The sequence below is a fragment of the Dendrobates tinctorius genome, unplaced genomic scaffold (genome assembly GCF_039654945.1).
Source record: "Dendrobates tinctorius isolate UK_male_01 unplaced genomic scaffold, ASM3965494v1 ptg000370l, whole genome shotgun sequence".
Classification (NCBI taxonomy): Eukaryota; Metazoa; Chordata; class Amphibia; order Anura; family Dendrobatidae; genus Dendrobates; species Dendrobates tinctorius.
This window is the reverse complement of record NW_027362036.1, coordinates 6,107,691-6,122,030: the sequence shown is the minus strand read 5'-3', so window position 1 is coordinate 6,122,030 and position 14,340 is coordinate 6,107,691. Positions and strand designations below refer to the sequence as shown.

The window sequence follows — 14,340 nt, the reverse complement described above, 5'->3', positions numbered from 1 at the left end:
ATATATATATATATATATATATATATATATATATATATATATATATATATACAGTGGGGCAAAAAAGTATTTAGTCAGTCAGCAATAGTGCAAGTTCCACCACTTAAAAAGATGAGAGGCGTCTGTAATTTACATCATAGGTAGACCTCAACTATGGGAGACAAACTGAGAAAAAAAAATCCAAAAAATCACATTGTCTGTTTTTTTTCATTTTATTTGCATATTATGGTGGAAAATAAGTATTTGGTCAGAAACAAAATTTCATCTCAATACTTTGTGATATATCCTTTGTTGGCAATGACAGAGGTCAAACGTTTTCTGTAAGTCTTCACAAGGTTGCCACACACTGTTGTTGGTATGTTGGCCCATTCCTCCATGCAGATCTCCTCTAGAGCAGTGATGTTTTTGGCTTTTCGCTTGGCAACACGGACTTTCAACTCCCTCCAAAGGTTTTCTATAGGGTTGAGATCTGGAGACTGGCTAGGCCACTCCAGGACCTTGAAATGCCTCTTACGAAGCCACTCCTTCGTTGCCCTGGCGGTGTGCTTTGGATCATTGTCATGTTGAAAGACCCAGCCACGTTTCATATTCAATGCCCTTGCTGATGGAAGGAGGTTTGCACTCAAAATCTCACGATACATGGCCCCATTCATTCTTTCATGTACCCGGATCAGTCGTCCTGGCCCCTTTGCAGAGAAACAGCCCCAAAGCATGATGTTTCCACCACCATGCTTTACAGTAGGTATGGTGTTTGATGGATGCAACTCAGTATTCTTTTTCCTCCAAACACGACAAGTTGTGTTTCTACCAAACAGTTCCAGTTTGGTTTCATCAGACCATAGGACATTCTCCCAAAACTCCTCTGGATCATCCAAATGCTCTCTAGCAAACTTCAGACGGGCCCGGACATGTACAGGCTTAAGCAGTGGGACACGTCTGGCACTGCAGGATCTGAGTCCATGGTGGCGTAGTGTGTTACTTATGGTAGGCCTTGTTACATTGGCCCCAGCTCTCTGCAGTTCATTCACTAGGTCCCCCCGCGTGGTTCTGGGATTTTTGCTCACCGTTCTTGTGATCATTCTGACCCCACGGGGTGGGATTTTGCATGGAGCACCAGATCGAGGGAGATTATCAGTGGTCTTGTATGTCTTCCATTTTCTAATTATTGCTCCCACAGTTGATTTCTTCACTCCAAGCTGGTTGGCTATTGCAGATTCAGTCTTCCCAGCCTGGTGCAGGGCTACAATTTTGTTTCTGGTGTCCTTTGACAGCTCTTTGGTCTTCACCATAGTGGAGTTTGGAGTCAGACTGTTTGAGGGTATGCACAGGTGTCTTTTTATACTGATAACAAGTTTAAACAGGTGCCATTACTACAGGTAATGAGTGGAGGAAAGAGGAGACTCTTAAAGAAGAAGTTACAGGTCTGTGAGAGCCAGAAATCTTGATTGCTTGTTTCTGACAAAATACTTATTTTCCACCATAATATGCAAATAAAATGAAAAAAAAAACAGACAATGTGATTTTCTGGATTTTTTTTTCTCAGTTTGTCTCCCATAGTTGAGGTCTACCTATGATGTAAATTACAGACGCCTCTCATCTTTTTAAGTGGTGGAACTTGCACTATTGCTGACTGACTAAATACTTTTTTGCCCCACTGTGTATATATATATATATATATATATATATATATATATATATATAATGTGTGTGTGTCACTGGCATCTATATATCTATGTATTCTATGTGTATATATTCTATCTATTCTATTTTAACCTGTCAGTCAGTTTGATTACTGTATGCGGCACATGAATTGCTGGCTTTTCAAATGCGATCGGTGTGTAAAAATTGGACAGCACTCGCATGGTCCGAATGCTGTGTGATATTTTTTCTTGCACCCTTTGACTTCTATTGCAAGATGAGATTCGATTTCCGATTACAATCAAAGCATGTTAGGCGCCAGGATAGATCCCAAGCATTGCCTGGTGCTGTGGTCTTCCATTCTAGTCCAGCCGCTGTGGTTGCTTCTCAGCACAGATGTCGGTCCTAGTGTCTTGCTCAGGCTCATGGTGTACCTTTGGTTACTGCTGGCTCTCCAGCCAAGTCTATGGTAACCAGTGATATACAGGTGCAGCCTTGTGCTCTGGTGTCTAAGTCCAGAGATCACCTTACTGAGCATGTCTGTGATGTGGTGCCTTCTCATTGGTGGTCGGACGTTAGCTGCTCTGGTGATGTGGCAGCTCCGGATTTGCACGCGGGCGATGTCACGGCCGGCTGGGCGTGAGTGTTTGGGGTGGAGCTTTGGGTTTAAAAGGCTCTCAGCGGCACACGTAGGTGTGCTAGTATCATTTTTGTGTGGTGTATGTGAGGGGATACTCTACCACTCTGTTTGGACTGGGTAACTTTCCCTTGACTTAGCATCTGTGTCCTTCATGTGTGCGGTTAGCACAGATGAGTTACAGAGCAAATCCAACCCTTAGGCTGTACCTCTCTGAGTAAGCGACAGCGTCTTGCACCTAGCCTCATTTGAGTTCTTTTCCTTGACTTTGCACCTATCTCATAAATGTGTGCGGTTAGCACAGTTGAGTTACAGAGCAAGTTCAACCCACTCTGTGAAATAACTGAACTGGGAACTCTGAGTTCTGTTCTCATTGTGTGGAGTTTAACACAGTGCGTTTAAGGTGATTGCTCGCTGTTTAGTTCCGCCATTGTACACTAGCAGCAGTTTTACATCTCTGCACGGTGGACCCCAGGTTGCGATTGCACTTTATTATTTAATTTTATTTCAGTGCAATCCGCCAACCCTAACACAGCATTCTGCGACTTTTTTCCTGTCCGATCGTGATCCGATCCGAGCTGGAAAAAAAACACAGATGAACACACAATCATAGAATAACATTAGTCCAAATTCAATCTGATTTTTTTATTGGATTGCATTCGTGTAATTTTATCGCAAGTAGGAATGAGCCCTAAGAAGCCCAATAAATTTTTATTCCTCAAGTAAACACGTCACCTTTCCATTTTGATGGATGTCTCACTTCAGTCTTTATATCAAACTAGCTGAAGAGCCCGGCGCTGCCCGGGCAAAGTAACTAACTGTGGTTAGTTATAGTAAGTTATAATTACCCTCCATCCCATAGTCCCGTGCCCATATACCCATCATACATATCCACGATCCCATAGGCCCATGCCCATATACCCATCATACATATCCTCCATCCCATAGTCGAGTGCCCAAATACCCATCACACATCCTCCGTCCCATGCCCATATACCCATCACACATCCTCCATCCCATAGTCCCATGCCCATATACCCATCATACATATTCGCCATCCCATAGTCGAGTGCCCATATACACATCACACATCCTTCATCTCATAGTCCCATGCCCATATACCCATCATACATATCCTCCATCCCATAGTCCCGTGCCCATATACCCATCATACATATCCTCCATCCTATAGTCCAGTGCCAAAATACCCATCACACATCCTCCATCCCATAGTCAACCATTATGACATCATAGTGAGCGGCGGGGCTTGCAACCTATGATGACATCAGCGTCGCCATGGCAACCATTATGACATCATAATGAGGGGCGGGGCTTGATATACACACACACACACACACACTTTTTCCCCAGTATGTAGATAAGGGCAAAATTGTTTGGTGAATTGGAACGCGCGGGGTTAAAATTTCGCCTCACAACATAGCCTAGGACACTCTCGGGGTCCAGACGTGTGACTGTGCCAAATTTTGTGGCTGTAGCTGCGACGGTGCGGATGCCAATCCCGGACATACACACACTTGAGCTTTATATATTAGATATAGTGAAGAAAAAAAATAAACACCGTACATAAAGAGAATAGAGAGCCGCAACAAAGAGTTTTACATTTACTGACCATTGTCACCGTGGACAGTAAATATCTTGAAAGATTGGCAGTGAGCCATGGTTGATAAGTTTTATAGGTCATTCCATTTCCCAGGTGATCGCCTTTGACATTTAAGTAGTCAATATTCTGACTTTTCTGTATCAGTTTAATGTCTTTTATGGCCTTGACCAATGAAACAAGGAATGTTTTTAAGACAATCCTGAGATTTATGGTTGTGTTTTTCTCTCTCCACAGAGCTGGTTGAAGACATATGGCTATTTGCTCCCATATGATATTAGAATATCAGCTTTACATTCAGGAAAAGCTATGCAGTCCGCAGTGGTCACCATGCAACAGTTCTACGGGATTCCGGTGACTGGAGTACTGGACCAAATGACAATTGAGTGAGTACAGATGTGCATGTGAGCGGCAGCCAGGGCCGTAGTCATGGTCCGCAAAGTTGTCTGCTTTAGCGCGCTCTGGCCACCAGAACCACATACATAGAGTCTCACTTGTCTGATTCCCATAGGCCTCCCTTAGAAGCAGAAACACTTCTTCCTTTGATCTGCCATAAAGAGACAGAGTCCAATTCCAACTTTAAACGTAGAACTTTACTTGTTTTCAATCGTAGCACATCCACATCAGTTACAGCATCAACACAGAGTTCTGCACAGTCCACATCATTCACTTTCCCTGTGCTCTTCCCTATGTCCTTCAGTCCTGCTCAGCTTCACTACGTTCAGGAGTTCCCTTGTCAGTTTCGCCCCAGACATGAGGACATCTGCCCATGTAGTAAGCTGCCACATCTTAGAGTGACCTGTGTTTAAATACTGCTGCACTTCTGCTCCAACGGCTGTGGACGACTGGGCTTCCCACTTCCCAACGTTATGGAATTAACCACCCTGTCCAGACTCTGTAGCCCTACTAACTAGAAGCAGGAAAACCCTCTTATCCACAGTTGGCTCCTCCTATGTAAACTATGTACACTATTGTACCCCATCTAGTGTCCACCTTGAGGTACTGCACTTTCCCTATCTACACAACATATATACATATATATAGCAGTATCAGAAACATACATACAATTATACAAGCAGTACAGTATCAACATGAGGAAAGGGAATGGAGCATCACAGGGTCCCGGTATACCCCTTACTCTTCCCTTTAAGATTGGTCATTCTCGACCATGTAATAAATAAAACATTTTTATTATGTACATGGGAATACTCCATGCAGGGAGATAGGTGAGATAATCAAACCATGTTGCAAGGGAGTCCTTATACAGGTTCCTAGTTCACAGTCCCCCAGGTAACACCTTCAGACCAAAACGCTCTGGTCCCATCCACAGGACCCGTACACAGCAACCGTCATAATATAAAACAGTCCGGACTCGCTCTTTAGGTCCTCAATCCTTGGAGAGGGTGTTCCCCCCTCCTTTGCACAAAGTACTGCCCTGCTACCGTATGTGCACTGTCTGTCTCTTAAAGCGCAGTCTGTTGCCACAGCCACATATAGTCCATTCCTCAGTCCAAAGGCAGAGTCCCGCTATCCAGCAGGAATGGTGCAACAGGCGCAACAAAAGTAAAAATAAAAACAATGTCCACTCCTGGCCGTATCGGCCTCATTGCACCCGACTCCAAGGTGCTCCAGGGCTCCTTTGCCCGCAGGGATGCAGAACAGTCCCGTTACAAATTTTTCTAAGGTGCAACAAGCACAGCTTTTCCAGCAGCAAGTTGTCTACAGTTCAACAACGCACGTCCTGTGTCGTTTTGTCCTCCTTTGGACTCCGGGCCCGGGTTTCGTCCAACATCGATTCTGCAGCCGCAAGAGTTGTGGACTGCCAAGGCAACACAAAGGCAGAGCTGGATTGAGCAGTGGCCTGGGCACAGGGAGCTGACTGGGCCTGCTCCGGGGCTGCATACAGCTCCAGGTCATCCCCTTGATACAAGGTGACAGTCACCGCGAAGTACCCCCACGGGCTGTTCTCTTTAATAAGAGACCCTATCCCTTTCATCCAGGGGTCTGCAGTACTTTACAGAAGCGGCATTGACAAACTTTGTCGTTAGTGCCTAGCTCCCTTATGAAACCATATCCATGGTCAATGTCCGTGAGGACTAGCTGACCATGGGTGTGACACCTGGCCATAATGCTCCCTGTCCTAGTCGGCGCAGCTCCTCCAAGACCTCCTTCTCACGCTGTTTCTTTTGTTCAATGACTCCCGCCATCCTGGCGGCCTGCCATGGAGATGGAAATGGACCTTCCGCCACCTGATGAAATCGTGACGAGTTGCCACTGGACGGGGATCTGGCCTCCTGGGTTTGGTGAGTGGGGGACAGGCCGAGAGGGGCAGAACCACTACGCAGGGGCTCGCTCCCTGGAATGGGGGGCCAGTGACAGTCCGGCCTTCTGGGGTGAGGGGTTGGGTCATGGACCTGCGGCAGCTCTCCTCCGCAGGTACAGGGAATCAGTTTGTGCGGAATTCATCAGTGACTCCCCTTAGTCTTCCGGGTCAGGCCTTCTCCTCTTCTAACCGCCATTTACGTCCCTGCAATGACAGGTACAGGAATGGTCCATCGCTGCTGGTGCCGTGTCTCGCAATGGCACCGCGCAGCTGCACATGAGATTTTCTTCTGGACCCCACCGTTCCAAGGTGGGGTTACTTCCAGCTGCTCCACCCATTTCGCAGCATTCGGTGGTAGAGGGCAAGGTCTTTTCCTTCTCTGGTGCGCCCACCAATGGCAGACCGGGGGATGTTGCCTGACAGATTTTCGCACCATACCTGGGTCAGAACGCCTACTGTTAGAATCTGTTCAGTTTGTGACTATCCGCCATTTTCTTGTAGTGTTCTGGCTGCTGGTCTTTTTCCCCTGGTGCTGGGTTTGTCTTGGGTCAGGTGATTGTATCACCCTTTATTAACCTGCACCTGTCTCCCATTCCTTGCTGGACAACAGTGTTAATCCGCTTGAAGTCTCGCTTGGAGCCTTGCTTTGCCTTCTGTATGTTTAATTAGTGCAGTTCTGGGACCTCTGGTTCTGTTAGTCTTAGTTTCTGTTTGCAGTTTGTTTCTGCAGCCTTCTCTGCGTTTCTATTAGGAGGTGATCTGTTTTTGTACCCAGTCCTTAGATCTTTCAGGGACCCCCTTCCCTCTATCTATAGGTCTTCGCTGAGATTAACCTAGGATCGTCGGTGTGTCTATTCTCAAGGAATGGGTCACCCACTCCATCGTAGCTAATCAGCCTAGTCGCAGTGCAGGGTCAGTTTTCCCCCATCTTAACTTAGTCCTGTGCTGCAGTACCGTAGCACCCACGAAGGATGAGATCACAATAGTCGTTCTCCTCTTCTGCGCCATTCTCCACCATCTTTAAAGCCGCCATCTTGGTCACAAAGTGTCGGTCACATCCAACGTTTCAGTCACATCCAACGTTTCAGTCACGTCCAATACATTAGTCACTTCTAGGATATCAGCATCTTCATTCTTCACGGCATCCCCGCTTTGCAAGACTGCGGGATCCTGCCGACTACACCAAGTGTAAGCGGCAGCCAGTGCCGTAGTCATGACCCTCAAAGGTGTCTGCTTTAGCTTGCCCTGGCCACCAGCACCACATACATAAAGTCTCATTGTCTCACTTGCCTGGTTCTCAGAGGCCTCCCTTAGACGCAGAGACACTTCTTCCTTTGATCTGGTGCATAAACAGACAGAGTCCAATTCCAACTTTAAACGTAGAACTTTACTTATTTTCAATCGCAGCACGTCCACATCAGTTACAGCATCAACACAGAGTTCTGCACAGTCCACATCCTTCACTTTCCCTGTGCTCTTTCCTATGTCCTTCAGTTTGTACCTAGGTCGTACGGTCTCAACCGGTACCACAGCATCCTCCCTGTTCAGCTTCACTACGTGCAGGAGTTCCTTTGTCCGTTTCACCCCAGACACGAGGGCATCTACCCATGTAGTAAGCTGCCACGTCTTAGAGCGTCCTGCATGTCAGTACTGCTGCACTTCTAGTCCAACGGCTGTGGACGGCTGGGCTTCCCACTTCCCAACGTTACAGAGTTAACCACCCTGTCTGGGCTCTGTAGCCCTACTAACTAGAAACAGGAAAACCCTCTATCTTATCCATGGTTTTGCTCCTCTTATGCAAACTATGTACACTATTGTACCCCATCTAGTGTCCACCTTGAGGTACTGCACTTTCCCTGTCTACACAACATATATACATATATACTGTATATAGGTATATAGCAGTATCAGAAACATTATACATACAATTATACAAGCAATACAATATCAATATGAGGAAAGAGAGTGGAGCATCACACAGTCCCGGTACATCCCTTACATGCACACCTTGATCTTTCTTGAATTGCTGCAAATTTTCAGGGTTGGCTTACCGAGAATATTGCTTTCCATATGTCTGATTAGGGAATGTACATCTAGAAGATACTTGTATTACATGGAGAATATTCACTTGAATGATTGTCTTGTTTAACTGCCCCAGTGATGTTGCACTAACCCTTCAACAATTAAGCAATTCCTCATACACTTTTGTGCAAAAATGTAAGATAAATTTACATGTTCCAGAACACAGACATAGAAACATGAGTCTTTTCCCCCAAAGAACAAAAACATCTGGGTCCTAAAGTAATTAATAATGAGAGACCTGAGAAAGTTTCCTCAGAGATTTATTCATTAATCTGATGCAATACTTGCTATAACATTCAGTCTTAGTCCGAAAAATGTTCCATTTTCTTCTAAATCTGGAAAAAGCTCCAGCTGTGCTCCGCATGGGAATTTCATGTCATTGCAATTATAATTAGTAGCTGAGAATAATTTTTAAGTGGTTTTGATGAATTTTAGACCAGTGGGACCAATTTTTCATTGACCTGAACGAGTTGATACAGAGCTAGAGGACAGAAATAGTTACTCCATATTTAAGAATTATGATTACTTTTCTCTATGGTAAAGATACTCTTTTTATCCATATAAAATATATATTTTCAATAGAAAGACTCTGGGCTCTTACCCAGATGGTGGATTTCTTCAAAATTAGGAGACTCCTAATTCTGCACGTGTTCTGGTTGTGTTTACTTACTGGTCAGCACCTGCACTGAGATGGACATTGTTGGGGATGGACTAAAAGACCTGTGGTATCCAATGTTTATATAGCCCATACATTGGCTGAAGGGGGCCATTTTGTCCTCCTGTTCAGAAGATATGCTCTTTTTTGTTTTTGGCACACAATATGTTAATCCCTAGTTTGTGGTCCAGGAGTGGTTGTCAAAAGGGTTTTCACAGGTGATGTGTTGTCTACTCCACTCTGATAGTCCCCATTCACTGCTCGGCAGCATTTGAAACTGGTTCAGCAGTGTGATCTCGCGAGACATTCATGCACTCAATACAACTTGCCTATGTGCACCCAGGAATGTGTTTTACAGTGCAGCCTTACAAGAACAGGGAGATCTCGCGAGATCACACTGCTGAACCAGTTTCAGGTGCTGCCGAGCAGTAATTGAGCAGCGCCCCAGTGGGGTGGATTACATGGACCAGAAAAAACTGTTCTGACACACCCTCTTGGACCGCAAGCCAGGAATTGGCTTACTGAATGCCAAAGCAAAAAAAGGCTTGTCACCACAATGGAGGGTCAAATTGATAAAGGGAAAACAATGGCAGATTCAGGGGAACATGGTGATTTTGGCAAAGTAACTATTTTTTTTGGACACGTGACAGGTCCTCTTTAACAACCATACAGTCTGTTGCTTTACAGCGCTGGGTTCCTGGGTTTGAATCCCACCAAATTTTTTCCTCCAACATTTGAAAGACATGGAATTTAGGGAATTTAGATTGTGAGTCCAATGGACAGTGATGATGTCTGTAAAGTACTGCTGAATATAATGAATCTATATAAGCAAAGAATAATTCATAACCCATTTAGGATGTATGTGAACCAGACTTCTTAGCCATCTTGATTACCAAAGGACAATTCTATTTAAAAAGAAAGGAAGCTAAACGTGAGCAACATATTAGTGTCCCACCTTGGATTTCTATCCAGTATGGTGTTGGACAGTTTCCCTTATCCCACTTCAACATTCACAAGTCTAATGTATGCGCTTAACTTTCCTGAAAGTGGAAAACCCCTTTGACTCATTCTACATTTTATTACATACCGCCATACATACAGGCTGTAGAAGACAACATGTTTATTGGAACCATACTGCAACATTTTTTAGACAAAAATATATACAGTAAATTTCAACAACAAAAAAGTCAAATGTGCCTGCGTTCTTTAAATTTTTCCTTTTAAAATTGGTAATGCATATTATGTTAAAAAGGGCAAGATAATCTACTACAGTTGCATCTCACAAAATTGGAATATCATCAAAAAGTTAATTTATTTCAGTTCTTCAATACAAAAAGTTAATCTCCTATATTAAATAGAGTTATTACAAACAGTGCGATCTAGTTCAAGTGTTTATTTCTGTTAATGTTGATGATTATGCCTTTTAGCCAATGAAAACCCAAAAGTCAATATCTCAGTAAATTAGAATACTTTATAACACCAGCTTGAAAAATTATTTTAAATTACGAAATGTTGGCCTACTGAAATGTATGTTCAGTAAATGCACTCAATACATGGTCGGGGCTCCTTTTACATCAATAATTGCATCAATGCAGCGTGGCATGGAGACGATCAGCCTGTGACACTGCTGAGGTGTTATAGAAGCCCAGGTTGCTTTCATAGCAGCTTTCAGCTCATCTGCATTGTTGGGTCTGGTGTCTCATCTTCCCCTTGACAATTCCCCATAGATTCTCTTTGGGGTTAAGGTCAGGCGAGTTTGCTGGCCAATCAAGCACAGTGATACTGTTGTTTTTAAACTAGGAATTGGTCCACTGTGTTTTATTAAGACCAAAGTCAGCGCAGCCGTCTACCAGGAAATTTTAGAGCACTTCATGCTTCCCTCTGCTGACAAGCTTTTAGGAGATGGAAACTTCATTCTCCAGCAGGACTTGGCACCTGTCCACACTGCCAAAAGTACCAATACCTGGTTTAATAACAGTATCACTGTGCTTGATTGGCCAGCAAACTCACCTGACCTTAACCCCATAGAGAATCTATGGGATATTGTCAAGAGCAAGATGAGAAACACCAGACCCAACAATGCAGACGAGCTGAAGGCTGCTATCAAAGCAACCTGGGCTTCCATAACACCTCAGCAGTGTCACAGACTGATCGCTTCCATGCCACTCCGCATTGATGCAGTAATTGATGCCAAAGGAGCCCCGACCAAGTATTGAATCATTTTTTCAAGCTGGTGTTATAAAGTATTCTAATTTACTGAGATAATGACATTTGTGTCTTCATTGGCTGTAAGCCATAATCATCAGCATTAACAGAAATAAACACTTGAAATAGATCACTCTATAATGACTCTATATAATGAGTTTCACTTTTTGTATTGAAGAGCTGAAATAAATTAACTTTTTGATTTATATTCTAATTTTGTGAGATGCACCTGTATTAGGGTTCTGGCAGGGTCTCTCATTTTCCATTGAAATACATGTTCATCTTATAACTATCTCATATATGGTGATCCTTAGTCCCTGTACCACATCATAATTAGGGATTCTTAATTAGTAATGTAAACACTTTCCTTCAAATCTCCATCTATTGTTTGTTCTTTACCTTTTTGTCCTTTAATAGATTTATATTTAGAATTTTATGTGTGCTTGCTTTACATGGGAATGGAACATTAACCATCTTCATACACCTCCAGACTCAGATGTTCTCTATAAAATATGCATATTTGTCCCTGGGATAATATATTAAATCTAGTGACACTATAGCATAATTCTTAGAGTCTTTATTGTGCAGAGTATCTCAGCATCCTCAGTGTTAAACTGAGTGGCATGCTATAAAAAAAATCATGTAATATAATGCTCATCATGTAAGGAAAATGTAAAATCACTATACAATCCTATAGGGTCTATTGTCAGGCAGCTCGTCATAGAGAATGGTAACTTTGATGTATTTCCCGGTCTTGGGGAGCAGTGATCATAGTGATGTTTGCTCTCTTTTTCCCATTTAATGATCATGTAGGTGGATGAAAAAGCCTCGCTGCGGGGTACCTGACCTTCCTCACTTAAGCCATAAAAGAAGGAGCAAGCGATATGCACTAACAGGCCAGAAGTGGAGACAGAAACACATCACATACAGGTACCGTATATATTGTTCATAAAGAGATGAGCACAAAGCTAATGGTGACATTGGTAGCCACACTTTTTTCAGTTTGCACTTTTTTCAGTCTTTACTCTTCCATTGTTACAGGGACACAAGCGACATTTACGTTCCATATAACAGGGAGAACTGAAAAGACTGGAATGAATATTAAAAATACATTGAAAAGAATTTTCTAGGTTTTATGAAGTGAATACCTTCCCTGCATTTCCAATGAAATTTCACACCTTGTTTTAACTTTACAACATAAAATGACGCATATATATATATATATATATATATATATATATATATATATATATATATATATATATATATATATATATATTTCACTGCACATCATGCATGGGACACCTGCCCGGAGTACTGACATGTTACTCTTATTAGTAATACTTGGGCATGGACAGCATATGTATAAAAAGTCCACGAATGAGCAAAATTTCTCTTTTTTTTTTTTACTTAAATGCATGTATTTGGGCCTATGAGCTCATATTCATTTGTGAGAAAAATGGACTAGTGCAATACTATAAAAAAAAAATTGGACTGCACGCTAACAATGTTAATCTGAGTCCCTGCTCATTTGCGAGTTTTTTCTCAGTTCAGAACAGCCTGAGGAAAAAAATTGCAGCATGCTGTGATTGTCCTTGTATCTCGGACGAGTCTCGCCAATGCAAGTCAATGGATGTGATAAAATAAAAAAAAAAAGATCTCACTGCACTCGGACCATGTGAGTGCTGTTCAATTTTTACACACCCATGTCCTTGAAAACCCGACATTTCATCTGTCGCATACAGTATACAGTATGATCACAGCATGACCCAATAGAATAGATATACAGTATATACATATATAGTATAGATATATATAAAGATGTAAGACACATATAATTAGGATAGTGCTTATGTAGCTTACAGTATATGTATTTTATTACTAAATAAACTATTTTCTTAAAAAAATAGCCTGGGGTCCCCCAAAATTTTATTAACCAGCAGAGGGAAAGCTGACAGCTGGGGGCAGATGTTTAAAGCCTGGAAAGCGGTTAATAAACATGGAGCTTCCTAGACTATTATCAGCTCCCATATAACCCAAAAGAATAGTATTCAAAATATATGTGAAAAAAATAACTTTATTAATATATAAAAAACATGATTACACAACATATCATAAATAAAAACATGAGACGTTTAATAAAATGAAAATTAAAATGAAAATATAAAATCACAATGTATGCAAAGGGCAGGGTATGTCAGATTAATTGGTACAAAAATCCACTAAAAAAATATAAATGTAATATAATAAATTATTAATTTTATGGTTATCTATACTTACAATTTGCATAAGAAATGAAGTGCATATTATAAAGGAAACAATATATATCTCCATGTGAATACCAAGATAACTTATATGGTCTAAAAAAATATAATTGATGAATTAAATAAACATGAGGCAAATAAATTATTATATAAATAATCAAATGTGATTGAATTCATAATAAAATTGAATCAAAATCTACAAAGCAAGTGCCTATTCAAAAAAACCTCTATCCATTTGATACTCAATCCACCATGTTGAAAAAAAGAAAATTATTCAATAAATGTCCATGATAAAAACCACAATACCAACCAATGTGACACACCTCTGCCCCCTCACACCACTCCAACTTGTGTTTCGCTTCCGCTTCGCGTTTCGCTTCCCTGACGAAGCGGAAGCGAAATGCGCGTTGGAGTGGTGTGTGGGGGCAGAGGTGTGTCAGATTGGGGTTATATATTTTATGTATGGTATTCATTTGTAATGATTGGTGGCTATTTTTGGTATTTATTTTCTATATAGGATTTTTTTTTTTCTTTTATCAGTTCACTGTTGTATACTTAGCCTTTACTGGTTATTAAAATGGGGGACCCAAACAAAAATGATGTAGGGTCTCGCTATAATTAATAATCAGCCAAGCCTAGACAGACATTTACGGGCTGATATTAATAGCCTAGAAAGGGGCCATGGATATTGGCTCCCTCCCAGACTTAACATCATCTTTCAGACACTTCAGAAAAAGCGCATCAGTAAGATTGGCCAAATCTGGCACTTAGCCTCATTCTTCTCACTTACCCTTGTGCGGTGGCAAGTTGGGTGATAACATTGGAGTTGATGTCACCTTTGTATTGTCAGGTGACATCAAGCCCAGGGGTTAGTATCTTTCTGTATCTATCATCTATCTAATGACATTCGTCCTACTT

General features: G+C 42.0%; 1 protein-coding gene across 3 annotated transcripts in view; it reads left to right on the top strand.

Moving 5' to 3' along the window:
* Positions 1 to 14,340, top strand: part of MMP24 (matrix metallopeptidase 24) — a 222,999-nt gene that overhangs the window by 146,464 nt on the left and 62,195 nt on the right. For all 3 annotated transcript variants that reach the window (XM_073562913.1, XM_073562914.1, XM_073562915.1), the window contains exons 2-3: positions 4,131 to 4,279; positions 11,972 to 12,088. In XM_073562913.1, coding sequence (XP_073419014.1) covers positions 4,131 to 4,279; positions 11,972 to 12,088 — 266 coding nt within the window. The remainder of the gene's footprint in view (positions 1 to 4,130; positions 4,280 to 11,971; positions 12,089 to 14,340) is intronic.